The sequence below is a fragment of the Phacochoerus africanus genome, chromosome 8 (genome assembly GCF_016906955.1).
Source record: "Phacochoerus africanus isolate WHEZ1 chromosome 8, ROS_Pafr_v1, whole genome shotgun sequence".
In the NCBI taxonomy this organism is placed as follows: Eukaryota; Metazoa; Chordata; class Mammalia; order Artiodactyla; family Suidae; genus Phacochoerus; species Phacochoerus africanus.
Window position 1 is genome coordinate 108,376,637 of NC_062551.1, and position 14,245 is coordinate 108,390,881.

The following is a 14,245-nucleotide window of genomic DNA, read 5'->3' on the forward strand; positions in this document are numbered from 1 at the left end:
ATTTACTTCAGTTGGTAGTGCAGATTTACAAAAAGCTACATTAAGGCATGGTTATTAGCATTACTAAAGAATGTTAATATAACCAAAGCCCAAGTGAGATTTTCTTAAAGTAGTGTAGTCTCTAAAGGTATTTAACATATAATTCCAAAATCCTAAGATATGTTTAGGAAGAAAGGTAGGGGATGTTTGTTGGTCGTCTCTCACATCCATTTCCTACCTCCCTTTACTAATAGATCTGGAATTTCTCAGCCAAGGAGTTGTGTGGAATTGGTTCTACTGATCAGATCCTGGAGAGGGCTCCCATTGACTTCATCAAGTCATAATGAGCCCTCCCCATGCCCTAGTCACACTGATTGGTTCAAGAACCTGACACCTGACAACAATCAGGCCAATCAAAGCCAAGGTGGTTCAATTAGGGGATATTTGGTTAAGCAATGAGGAAGCAATGCCTTCCTACTGGATGTAAAGAGGTAAGCAGACAGCCATGGGAGCTCCCAGATGTTTGGGGACCAGGAGAAGAGGGCCTGCTTGAGAACAGAGCCACAAAGCACTGAAGTGGCCAAGTAGAGAAGCTGGCTCCTTGTCATAGTGGGACAGCCCTGGGACAGCCTCATTTTGGAAAACTCTCTTCATGAATCAATACACTTGCTATTCCAGGCCAGTTTTGGTTAGGTTTTTCTGTTTCTTGCAACCAAGACATCTTATTAAAAACATCTACCATGTAAAGGATAATACACATCTACAACTTCTTACTGATCACTTGAACTTAGAGTTGCATTTTCTTAATGGCATCTCACGAGGAGCCACAAAATACTGACAGTACCCACAAAAGATCTATGGAAAGGAAATAGGTTCTTTCCTTCCCTTCAGAGCTTTTCTCTTTTTGTTTCCTCTTCTCTCCTTTCCCCTCTGCTCTTTCTCCCTCGTTTCCTCTCCCCTCTCTCCTTCCAAGGGAAACACTTTTGATAAGTCCTATCAGGCTAAGACAAGGGCACTGAAGCCCCAGTTGGTTCTGTGGGAGGGTTCTGAGACTCACAGTATCAAGTGCAGGATGTACTGATGTGTTAGTAATGTAGCTTTTCTTTCATTCTGTAGGTAACATACACCATGACCTCTTAAATATCCATATTAAGCTGCCATTATTGACCAGTAAAGAAAACACAATCAGCCTTAATTCCCCACCTGCCAGGTGAACCTTGGGCAGGTGTAGGTGCCAACAACAGCTGCAACAAGTTTAGTTACTGGTCCATGCATTCTCTCCCTTCAGGATCATGGGGACCATTTTGAAACCGCTTTGTACCCCTCATGACAGAGTAAATATTTGAAAATGTCCATTCATGCTACTGCTGCTAATCTAATTGTTTTGGTATATGGTTAAATCCAACTTGGCACATATCTGGTGTATGTTACATAGCAGTTATCCTCTATCTATATTGCTCCACACCCGCCTATTATGGGGTGCTGGGAAGTTGTACTGGACCTTGCCCCAATCTTTCAACAGTTCGATTTCATTAAGTCTTGCAACTGATTGATTGTGCTAGGTTCTTAAGCTGGAACTATCCCTACCAACATTGCTTTTTTGTTTGTTTGTTTGTTTGTTTGTGCCTTTTCTAGGGCCGCTCCCATGGCATATGGGGTTTCCCAGGCTAGGGGTCTAATCGGAGCTGCCGCTGCCAGCCTTCACCAGAGCCACAGCAACTCGGGATCCGAGCTGCGTCTGCAACCTACACCACAGGTACGGCAACGCCTGATCCTTAACACACTGAGCGAGGCCAGGGATCAAACCCTCAACCTCATGGTTCCTAGTCAGATTCATTAACCTCTGAGCCACGACGGGAACTCCCAACATTGCTTTGCTTTTGCTCACCCCTTCCCTCATCCTCAGCTACTGGGTCCCAGGAACAACTTGTTAACAACGTCTTATTAACTTGTGCCATCAATGCCTTGACTTTTTCCCCCTTTCCTAAGTCTTAGGGGTGTAGAGAACTGTGTCTGGCTGCCTTCTGCAGTTGCTAAGTACAGGCTCTCTACTAAGTTTGCTACTGCTCTTCTGGCTTCCCTCCCTTATTGTGTAGATTGTTTCAGGGTTTGGGTTGGATGGTTCCGTTGATCTAAAGTTCAGGCAGCTTGCATGCACTGGGCATGTTTCCAGCTTCGATGACCACTGTTAGCAAGTTCCAGTGGGATTCCTTTCTGGGCAAGAGGCCCACATGAGCCACATGACCAGGACAGTACCTAAGACTTATGTTAGAGGGCCCTGCTCATTAAATACATACTTGCAACATGTTCCCAGGCTAAGGGTTGAATCAGAGTTGCAGTTGCCAGTCCACACCACAACCACAGCAACACCAAATCTGAGCCACAGCTGCGACCCACGCTGCAGCTTGGAGCAAGGCTGGACCCTTAACCCACTAAGCAAGACCAGGGATTGAAGCCACATCCTCACGGACCTTATGTCAGGTTCCCAACCTACTGAGCCACAACACACATACATTTATTAAAGAACACATAGACATTCACTGCTAGCTGAGTGGAATCTAAAACCTATATCTATCCTGATGTTTGCAACCAACACTACTTTAAATCCAAGAGTGCTTGGATTACAAAACAAACAAAAACTAGTCAACTTGTCAAATCCTTCTCAGATCACATGAAGGCAATGATTTCTCCATTACAAAGTATTATTTCCCAGGGCTGAGAATCATCTATTTTTTTCTTTCGTTGTTCCAATTTTTGGCTCCAGGTGTACTCAAGAGTTCCCGTCATGGCACAGCAGAAAGGAATCCGACTAGGAACCATGAGGCTGCAGGTTTGATCCCTGGCCTCACTCAGTGGGTTAAGGATTTGGCATTGCTCTGAGCTGTGGTGTAGGTCACAGATGTGGCTCGGATCCCTTGTTGCTGTGGCTGTGGCATAGGCCAGCAGCTGTAGCTCTGATTGGACTCCTAGTCTAGGAACCTCCATATGCAGGGGGTGCAGCCCTAAAAAAAGCAAAAAAGAATTAACATGGTTGTAACTGCATGACAGCTGAGGAGTGACAAGAATTCACATTATTTTTGAATTTGTATAGATGAATGTTGGGACTATAGTATGGATTTAGATTTAGATATTTGTGTAAGGGATGGCAAAAATCACAAAATAAATGATAGCAACTTATGACATTATATTATTTGCAATATTTTCTATGATCATTTATCTTATTGATCTTATAATGCTGGATATGATATATAGAACTCATAGGTTATCTCGAACATTGCTGAACATTGCTTTAATTTTTAAAAACAATTTCGATGGAAAATGCTTTGGCAGAGCAAGATTCTCCAAATCGAATTTAATAAACAACACTTTAAGAACAACGTTTTAAGAACGGTGGTTTAATTTGACACCAAGAACATAACCTTGATTCTAACAGCATAGTGATTTTGTTAGAATAAAGGAGAGAAAAATTATAGAAGAACAAAAATTGATTTATGGATTGTTTGACTCAATATTACCCACACAAACATCACCAACCCATCATCAGAACAGCCTCTCATTAGAATTTTGTCATTAATGGCTAAATTCAGTCATCTTTGGCGTTTTACTGACATTCGGTCATACAGAAACCACAGCTTTACACTTATTTTTCTGTTTCATTAGTAGGAAAGTATAATTGTCAGAGTGAGAGTAGAAAGCACATGTAACCGCTTAATTTATAACTCTTAAATATTTAGATATATGCCATCTGGGCCTCCATTTGTCTTCTTGCCCCATCGCGCAAATATTGGTGGCAGGCGGGAGGGGGTGGGTGCCGGGACCCTAGGGCAGCCCCTTCAATCTTTCCCAGCTTGGGCTCCCGGCAGCAAACCCGCAAGTGCCCGAGGCCCCGCCCCCGCCGCCCACCTCCTCGGGGATTGGCTGCCGTGCGCTAGTGGGCGGATAAAGTGGGGGAGGGGCGCACGCTCCGACTGCGTGGGGTTTCAGACACTCTGAGCAAGAGCGCGGCGCGCTCTGTCCGCTCCCGGGCGGAGTCCTCCTCTGTTCTGTTTCCGAACGCGCTCGCTCTCTCCAGCTTCCCTGCGACTCCTGGGTCCGGCCCTTTTGGAGGAGAGGTCCATAGGGCCGGGCCTAGGAGCGTCGCGCGTGCCCGAGCAGGCTTGGCGCTGTGGCCCCGGGCTGCTGGGCGAGGGGTGCGGTGTCAGGACCAGGGCCTGGGGCGGTGCGCGGGGGCTGCAGGAAGCGGCGGCTGCAGGGGCTCGGCCCCGGCTCCGCTGGGGTAGGGATTCCCGGAAACGGATTCCGCTTCGGTGGCCGCGCGAGCCGGGCGTCTCGGAGCAGGCAGGCGGGTGGCTGCTGAGTAATACCCGCGGCGACGGCGGGAGGCGGCGGCCTGGGCGCCCACATCCCCTGCCGTGCTGCAGCCCGGCCCCGGCTCCTCCCTCCGCTCCCCGCCCGCCGCGCCCCTCCCCCGCGCCCGCTCCGCCTTGCTCCGGGCAGGTAGAGCCGGGCTCTGGGCGCGCGCTGGGGCCGCAGGCTGCTGCCACCCCACCTCGCCTTCGCTCAACGCAGAGCCTCGCGCGCCCATGGCGGGCTCGGAACAGCAGCGGCCGCGGCGGCGGGACGACGGAGACTCGGCCGACGCGGCAGCGGCGCCCCTGCAGGACGCGGAACTGGCCCTGGCCGGCATCAACATGCTGCTCAACAACGGCTTTAGGGAGTCGGACCAGCTTTTCAAACAATACAGGTGAGCGACGCGGCCCGATTCCCCACCTCGGCACACGCACCTCGGATGCGGCTCGCGCGCTTTCCTCTCCAGCCAGTCCCAGAAGCCCCTCTCCCCTTCCCATCGGACACTAATCTCTGGCCCTGCTCCCAGTGTCGCGTCCCTTGGCTTCAGCTGCAGCCGGCGCCTCTATGCCTTTGCCACATCTCCCTCCCCCGCCCCCCCCCCCACCCTGTTCCGCGGTCTTTTCCTTCTGCGCGACCCGCCGCGCGTCTTCCCGGCTCTCACAGTCTCCCCTCACCGCCTCAGGGCCTCGCCCCCGAAGAGGGGCGTCCGGTGTATGTCTGATTCTCTCTCACGGTTCGAAGCCCCGTCGCCGGGTCCGGTGCACCGGATGTAATTTGAGCAGCACAGAGCCTGGGACTTGTAGGGTTGTGACTTCGGCTCGGTTCGTGTGCTGCCCGTGCAGCCTTTGTGACACGGACCACACCAGCTGCATCGTGCTTGTTTCTTGTCCCTCGCGTTACTTGGCATAGCTGTGCATTCCAAATGCTTTCATTGTTTGGAAACAAATATGCCTAACTGCCGTGCAGAAATTAAAACAAAACAAAACAAAAAACTCTCCAACGCTGTGCTCGCTCACCTCTGTCTTCTAAAACTCAGTCCTCCAAAATGAGTTGTTAATGGCCTTTCAAGCGAGAGTATTTATGATGGATTTCTCTAACTTGAAGAAAATTGAGAGGTTTTAAATATACCTAAGAGTAGGAGGAAGCACATGTGTGTTCAGTTAATTCTTTTTAATTCGTCTTTTTAAAAACTAAGCTAAAGAACTGAAACCTGGTAGCTTTCTCCTGGGTGTGGGAGGATCCTTCTATTTCACTGGGGACTAGAAGCCTCTGCCTTCTGGTTTAGGAAGCAAGTTTGTGGTTTTTGCCCTTTGAGGGTTGACAACACCCAAGGATGTTGATTAGCAGCTTCCCTGTCAGTGTTTAAGGGCCAAAAGCTGCACTCCTTGGACCGGCTGGTTTGCTGTTAATTAGAGGAACCACGTGCACCTGTGATTGAGAGCCACCATCTGTAAGAAAAAGAGAAGGTGGGGTACAGACGCCTGAAGTTTTCAGACCTAAAAAGAATTGTGGTCTCTACCGGTGGGAGCTTCCACCTGCTTAATGACAAAGCAAATATCTCACAACTATAAACTTTTCACTAAGACATTTTACTTTTAAACGAGTCTTAAAAAAAAAAAAAAACCTGCAAATGAGAACTTTTTTGCTGTATTCAGAACATTTTATTTTTAAAGCTTTACAAGTTTGATTTCAAGCCAGAGTTTCATCAAGGATTTCCAGAGAATAGATTTAAGACTTACTTGACCCACAACTTCTCATGTCATATTTTTTTAGCCATCTGAGAATGCATTTCATGGAAAAATTTTCATTTACAGTGCTGTGACTTTTTAGACCACCACTTTGTGTTGTAGGGGAGAGGTGGTGAGAAAGGCAAGTTTATTTTCTTTAGTTGCTGATCAGGGTAGGGTGCTTGCTTATTTCAAAACTTCTTGCTTTGAAATGTTATTTTAATAGGTTTTTCTTCTAAACGGCTTTAATGTACTTAAATACTACCTCATGTCATGGTTCCCATATGTTAAACATGAAATAACTAATTTTGCCTAATCTAGACAACGCTATGAACTGTGACAAGAGAGCAGAGTATGAGTGATAGGAAAGCTCTTACAGCAAAGGCAGAGATGCACCTTGAAAGGTATTTTTCTGTGGTGTGTTGGGGCAAGGAGGTGGGGAGGTGTCCTGGGAGGATTCACATTGTACAGCTAGCAGCTGTCTGCTTGTATTTTGAGGTGGGAACTGAGAACCAAGGGACAAGATACTGTGTTGTCTGTTGTCTGTTCTCTGCCAAACGCAGTGTCAGGCGCATACTCTTACATTCTCACCAGCCTAGTGACAACAAAAGAGCAAGGTGTTTTGTCGTGACGAAGTGTTAACAAGGGACTCAGTCTCAGTGTTTAGTGTGGACCAGGACACGAGCACTGTGGTTCTACATCAAGGGCTCTTTGCATTATCCCCTTCTGCTTGTCTCACTAAATTGCTTCTATTTTGTAATTTGTCCTGTGGCCTTGTTTTCCAGTAACTTAAACTTTTTAGGGGTAAATAGTGGTAACACTATCCCATCAGCTTTCCTGCCACCAAAGCTGTTGTCCTAGTTTTGCCACTCTTGTAGCTGCTGACTTTGGTTTCTCAAAATTTGCTTCCTTGCCTGTGAAATGGGAGTAGTGCACACCAGAGGGTGGTGGTTACTGTGAAAAGCGTCCATGGTAACTGGCACAAGGTAGCCCTCAGGAAACACTAACTAGCATTTGTACTTGACGCTTTCCCTACTATTACTGTGCTTTCTTCTTGATGGCATAGTTTGAGCAGAAGACAAAACAGCCTGAATGCAGGTAACCTTTAAAGTTAGCTTCACATACTGCATTGGAGAAGCTTAGATCCAGTGATGCATTGGGTCACTTCTCTTCCACTTCCAGAGTTGAATGGCCACCTGGAAAGCTCAGCAGTGATTTCATCATAAGTGTTTGAGGCACACCTCCAGCTCAGTTTATCTGCAGAAGAGAGAGCAATTTGTCTATCTCCCTTCTCTAGATGGTTTTGCCATGGAAGACCACCCTTTCCATTCTGCTAGACATTCCAGAATCTTAGGTACAGTTTAACAGTAGAAATATTTGTATCTAGTGTAACAGTAGCATTTTTATGACAGCGACAAGGTTGCTTTCTCTTGGCACATTACTAGGATGATAAAAGTTTCACCAACAGCTACCTAGTGAGAAATGGTTACTTCATAGAAACAGATTATCCTGAAGACCATTCTGAATTTGTGGAAAACCCAGATTGTATAATTCGGATATTGTCCATGAGGAATTGGAAATACATGCACAGTAGGGGCCGTCTCTTGAGATATGAGACTCCATAATTGGGATTTCAAAATGCAGCTGCCACTTCTGTTGTAACTGTAGGACTAGGGTGACAGGCTGCCCCATTGTTGATGCTGAGCCCCCATCGTGTACTTGGAGATGTGTTCCCAGAGGTCAGGACAGATTGGTGCTGCTAAGCCCAAGGATGAACCTTTGTCAGCTCGTGGTTCTGAACACCTGTAATCTCTGACCACCTGGAATCACTCTCCTCCTGTGGTCTTGGGGTGCAGTGTTCACTCCCCTCCTACACTCTTTTATTCTTAACTGATGTTCATGTGTGTGTGACACACACTCATGTCTTTAGGTCCTCAGGCATGTGATAAGATGAGCTGTGGTTCTGTGCATGAGACAGACACTGGGCTTGGAGATGCCCAGGCGCAGGTGAGATGGAGCAGCCATGGCCGCTGGGGCCTGTGGGAGTGGAGAGGAGCGATGCGTCGCCCCAGTGAAGGGCAGTTTTGCGGAAGGGCTGACACCTGAGTGTGATGATGGGTGGATGTGAGTAAGGAAGGAGAAGGAGCTGGGGGTGGGGAGGAGCACGTGAGAGGTGGCGGGAGGAAGGTAGCTCCAGGAGAGGGGATGTGAAATGGCATCTGGAGCAGAGGGGCCAGAGCCGCCCGCTGATCAGTGTTACTAGGTTGTCAAGTTGGACGGTTTTTTCTTCACTTGTTTTTTTCTCAGATCCGCTGGTTGGTTTCCTGTGAGTCAGTGCTGCCTTTCAGGGTGTTTAGGTAACTCGCTTTTTACCATGACCCTCTTTTTTCACAGCGTGGCCTCACATCTATAATAACATCTGGCTCCTTGGGTCTCAGGGTCCTTGTGTCAGCATCTTTTTTCTCTTTGGGGCTTGAGATACTATGTTTTTCATCGGAGATCTGGCAGGAGGGGTGGAATGCACCAGACTCTGAGGAGGACAGGAGGCATTGGGAGCTCCCGGCCCCAAAGAGCTGTGTGCTTATTTCACAGCCCTGCCCTTGATCCTCCTGCCTTCCCTTGAGGCCACCACCTCGACCTCCGGCTGTAACTCCTGGCATTCTTCCTGACCCTAAGACATCTGCAGTGGTTACCTTGTGAACATGACTGCCGCTTTCTGGCTGTAGATATTATTAAAAAGTCTTGTTTGGGGAGTTCCCGTCATGGCTCAATGGTTAACGAATCCAACTAAGAACCATGAGGTTGCGGGTTCGATCCCTGGCCTTGCTCAGTGGGTTAAGAGTCTGGCATTGCTGTGAGCTGTGGTGTAGGTTGCAGATGCAGCTTGGATCCTGCCTTGCTGTGGCTGTCGTGTAGGCCTGCGGATCCCTAGCCTGGGAACCTCCACATGCCACAGGTGCAGCCCTAGAAAAGACAAAAAAAGACAAAGACAAAAAAAAAAAAGTCCCGTTTGGTCATTGTTAATGCAAACAAAAAGCATATAGTGGTTAGAGTGAATGATCACTGATGATAAACATGCATGAAGAGGTTCCCGCCATGGTGCAGTGGGTTAAGAATCTGGCTGCAGAGGCATGAGTTCCATCCCTGGCTCCAAACTATGAGTTAAAGGATCCAGTGTTGCTGCAGCTGTGACTCAGATTCCGTTCCTGGCCTGGGAACTTTCATATGCTGCGGCTATGAAAACAAAAAAATAAGGACTTGATCTAGAATGAGTGCATAATTGGTGTTATGCATTGTGATATTTTTCTTTTTCACTTTAAAGTACAAAATGGCAAAAATGTATTAAAAACAGAAAGCAAGAAAAGTTCATGGTAATTAATACATGTGTGCTTAAAATGAATGTATAGATCCTAAGTTGTTCACCACAGTTCATGGCACATATGACTGTGCTTATCTGTGAGCATGTTTTCTTGCCATAGAGACTACTTCAGGAATTGTAGACTGGGCTCCATGGGTCAAATCTAACTGTTGATTTACAAAAAAAAAGTTTTATTGGGACACAGCCAGACTCACTTGGTTATGTATTTTCTCTGCGATTTCTCTGTGAAGAAATGAACATCTATGACAGAGTCTGCAAAGCCTAAAATATTTACACTCTTGGCTCCTTACAGAAAAAGTTTGACCACCCCTGGTATGAACCATGGTTCTCCCTGTAAAAACTTAAAGGCTTATGGAGGAGACCTGAGCTGCTTCTGTGCCCAGCATTGTCAGAGGCCTTGGAAGCGAGACAGGCTTGCAGGCCGCCCCTCCTGTTCTCTACAGGATGTGGCTGCTGCCACAGTGTCATGTCTGTGCCTCACTGCCACCGGCCCTGGAGGGTCCATAATGCAGAAATGCAGGAAAAGGGGAATCAGTGGAAAGCAGAAATGGTGTAGGGAACTGGCAGAGGGGAAACTCAGTTGTGGCCTTTTTCCATCCTTCTCAGCTCAGTAGTGTGTTTGTAAAAAGGCTCTTTTTTTTTTTTTTTTTTTCCAGCTATTACACTGTCTGAAAAGGTCCCAATTAAAGATCCGTTAAAGATTCATTTGGCTTAATTGGGATTTTTGAAAAATGCAATTGCCTGTAAAATAATGGGAGCATGTATGTAGGAAATCATCAGAAAGAAAAAAAAAAAAGTGACCACCTCTGCTGCAGGAGGTGGGGAGGTGGCAGCGGCAGCGTGAGGCACTCTTTTCTCTAGTTACATGAAACCTCCTGTGGACCCCCCAACACAGCATTGTTTCAGAGGTCTAGAGCTTTGCACTGATTCCTCTGGCCCCTAAAATTGCATTTTTCACACTCCAGTCTCCTGCCAGGGCACCCTCCTACTTAGCCAGCAACAGCAGGGGGAACTTGAAGAGGTGGAGAAGAGGGGATAAGAGAAGCACAACAGGGAGACAGCTGTTACTTCAAAATCTTGTTTAGTGCCAGCTCTGCCCCTTGAGAGGGGTGCAGCTGCCTGGGGAGGAACTCTTCTCTATCTTAGGCCATTTCTATTGCTTAACAGTAGCCCCTAAATTTGTAGTAGGTGTTTCAGCTGGTAGCATAGACCCCAACTGGGATGGAATAGGGCTTTTGTGGGCTTACCTGGGGAATTGCCACTTAAAGCCTTATTAGTCGGGGACATACATGCGTTTTTGAACAAGTGACTTTGCATGCTTTTTTTTTTTTTTTGAGGTATAGTTGACATGCAGCCTACCAGTACATACCATGAGCAACATAGTGACTTGATATTGGTATGTACTGTGCAGTGATCACCACTGCTAGTTAAGTCTGGTTAGCACTCGTCACCATACATAGTTAAAAAAAAACACGTCATAGAAAGTGGGTCAGAAGTTTGCCGTCTAGGAGTTCCCGTCGTGGTGCAATGGGGTTAACAAATCCGACTAGGAATCATGAGGTTGCGGGTTCAATCCCTGGCCTTGCTCAATGGGTTAAGGATCTGGCGTTGCTGTGAGCCGTGGTGTAGGTTGCAGATGCGGCTTGGATCTAGCGTTGCTGTGACTCTGGCATAGGCCGGCAGCTACAGCTCTGATTCGACCCCTAGCCTGGGAATCTCCATATGCTGTGGGAGCAGCTCTAGAAAAGACAAAAAAAGTTTGCCGTCTGAATTGTGTACATATCCTCCTGACATCTGTAGACGGAGATGGGGCTCTTCTTCGTCCAGGAGGTTTCTGGATTGCCCATGCCGCCCTCTTCCCTCCTGAAGGTTGCTTTCTCTCCCTCTTGCTTCTTGCTCAAGAATTTCAGACGTCAAGAAATAGGTACACAACAGGGAGTTACTCTTGTCTTACAGGAAATTGGTCCGTTATGACAGAGGAGGGCTTTAGAGGCTGTGCTGGGGCCTGACACAAAGGTGAAAAGCAGGTCCCTGCTTCACGCAGGCATTGCTCACTTGGGCACCTTGAAATCTACTGCAGAAAGAGTCACTTTTACACGCAGTCTTGTCCAAAGCATTGCTATTTTTGAAATCACTGGTTTAGGTGACTTATTTTTCCCCAAGATGCATTGAAATAAACACATAATGGTAGATACTATTGGTACTTCCTCTGTGCCAGGCCACACAGCAGCACTCCCCGTATGTTAATCCTTATTTAATCCTCCCCACAGTGATGTGATGGGTACTCTTGATCCCTCCCTCTTAGGGGAGGAGGAGGGGAAGCACAGTGACATTGGATGACATTCCCAAGTTTTCTCTGTTTACGGGAGAGCTGGGTTTGGACCCAGGGTGCAGAGTCTTGGGTGTTTAACCACCGTACTACACAGTCTTGCTCCTCTGACACTACGCTAAGAAGTGTACCTGTGTGCTGCCCATGTCATTTTGGGGTGAATTTCCCAACAAATCTGTAAACCACATCCAAAGGCAACCCGATAAACCACCTAAAAGTGGTCTGTCTGCAGGGAGTGTGTCACCTGAGCTTGAGGAGCTGTGTGGCTCTTAGCTGGCTGCAGGATGAAGTTCAAGGTCCTGGCTTGGCCTTGGATGTGCTGTGATCCGGCCTGTTGCTTCCCTGCCGCCCGCCTGCCTCCCACCTTGTCCCTTCCCCATTAGTCCCTGTGCTGGAGTGTTGTGCATTGTTCAGCTAGTTCTGACTTGGCATTGAAGACACAGCTCGGATTTCTATGAGAAGGTGGTGCGGCCCCTCAGTGCTGCTGCAGCATCCTTCTGCCCCAGCACTTTGATGTAGGCGTATGGTCGGTGTTTACTCAGCTGCCTGTCTGGTTGCAGGAGCTGAGACCGGTGGACCTTCCTATCAGGTCTTCCTGGCTTTCCTGAGGTTTCTGAGGCTTTATAAGCACATCAGGCCCCATTTCTTGGCATGTGCAGCCCAGGGGCATTGCCCTTTAGGAGCCTTGCTTCCTCAAACCCCTCCTGCATCCTGGTGTGGGCACACCTGGACCCAGGGGAGGTGCTGTAAGTGCTCCCTGAACGGATGCTCTTCTGCTCATAGGCAGGTGGTAGCCCTCCTGCCTGGCCTGTCAGCCTTTTCCCTTTGGCATGTCCAGGCTTCCCAGAACTTAGTGCAGGGTGATGGGGAGCAGGGCTCCTGCCAAGCACGTGCTAGTCTTGACAGGTGCCCGTCAAAGGTGAAACGGGGGCTCTCATGATATTTCCTGCTTCTGAAGTGGTCACGGGTCTTTGCTGTACCTGGCCCCAGCTGTAACTCTGGGCATCGTAGCTCTTTGAAGGAGCTGTCCGCTCTCTGGGCTGTGTCTGCTCAAGCAGAGGCCCAACCCTCACTGGCCAGCCAGCTTTTTTTTCCTCTCCCATCAGCCACCCCCGGTACTCTGGGACCTCCTTGGGTGGGGGCAGCATGATGTGATCTGGTGCTACTGGCTTTTCTGGCACAAGAAGGCAGGTATCTAGCGTCATGACTCCAAAACCCAGGCCTGACTTTCAGGAAGAACTGGTCTCTGGAAGAACTTGGAGGCTCGGAGGGGAAGCTTTCCAGATAGTTGGCTCTTGACTCTGAGATCTGAAGCCCTCCTTTTGTAGAAGATTTGTTGTAATTCCCCCTTTATGATTCTAGAATGAAATGGATAGGTGAAATGACCTCTTCATTCACACAGCATCTGAAAGTCAGTAGAATGCCCAAATGGTATCACAACAGAGACGCGGAAACTTCGTGTTACAAAATTATATGTATTTCATGGTGTAAATACTGAGCACACCTTCACCAGAAGGTGAAGTAGTTAGAATGAATAAATAATGAATAGTGTATAATGAATAAATGTGGATATAAGAGATGACTCAGAAGCCATTTGATGGTAGAAAAATGAGAGTATGTGCACTTAAAAGAAGTCACAGAGCACACTTTCGTGTGTGTGTTAAGAGAAAGGGGGAAACCATCATAATGAAAGTAGGATAATATGCTTGGGCAAAACATGGACTGTTGAAGTGGAGAAAATGAGGAAGCATGACATTTTTGCAATAAGCCAGGTCGCCCGTGTCAGTGCAGTGTCAGAATAATTAATTCCCTGTATTAGGACATGTGCTGACAGAGTGCCTCCGAAAACAGAGCTCACATCTTTATTTTTGCTTTTTTAAGGTCACACCTGAGGCATATGGAAGTTCCCAGGCTAAGGGTCGAATTGCAGCTACAGCTGCTGGCCTACACCACAGCCACAGCAACATGGGATCTGAGCTGCGTCTACGATATACACCACACATCAGGGCAATGCCGGATCCCCGACCCATGGAGCAAGGCCAGAGATCGAAGCTGTGTCTTCACGGATACTAGTTGAATTTGTTTCTGCTGCACCACAATGGGAACTCCCAGATATTGCATCTTTAAATCCCTCCCTAAACCAAGTCCTTTGAAGACCAAAGCCTTTACTCGATGTCTAGGATGAGAGGAGGAGTTGGAAAAAAAGTTTATAAGGAAGTTTGGGTGGGGTGGGAGGTGTGTGACCCCCTCAGGACAGTATCAGAATAAGGTAGAAAAATAAGGATCAAACCTCAAATATTTCCTATGTGCAGTTCTCATAAATTTCAGTGTGCTACACATTGTTAATATTGGATGACAGAAATGAAATTTATTAATGAAAATCCTTAATTTTCATGGGTCTTTAATAATGGGCTTTGAAAATACATAAAGGAGGGAGCTCCCATTGTGGCTCAGCGGTAACGAACCCAACTAGGATCCACG

At 47.6% G+C, this 14,245-nt stretch overlaps 1 protein-coding gene across 3 annotated transcripts in view; it reads left to right on the plus strand.

Annotated features, from left to right (window-relative positions):
* The first annotated feature begins 4,385 nt into the window (after positions 1-4,385).
* Positions 4,386-14,245, plus strand: part of TTC39C (tetratricopeptide repeat domain 39C) — a 106,393-nt gene continuing 96,533 nt past the window's right edge. For all 3 annotated transcript variants that reach the window (XM_047793937.1, XM_047793938.1, XM_047793941.1), the window contains exon 1: positions 4,386-4,723. In XM_047793937.1, coding sequence (XP_047649893.1) covers positions 4,563-4,723 — 161 coding nt within the window. In that variant the 5' untranslated portion in view covers positions 4,386-4,562. The remainder of the gene's footprint in view (positions 4,724-14,245) is intronic.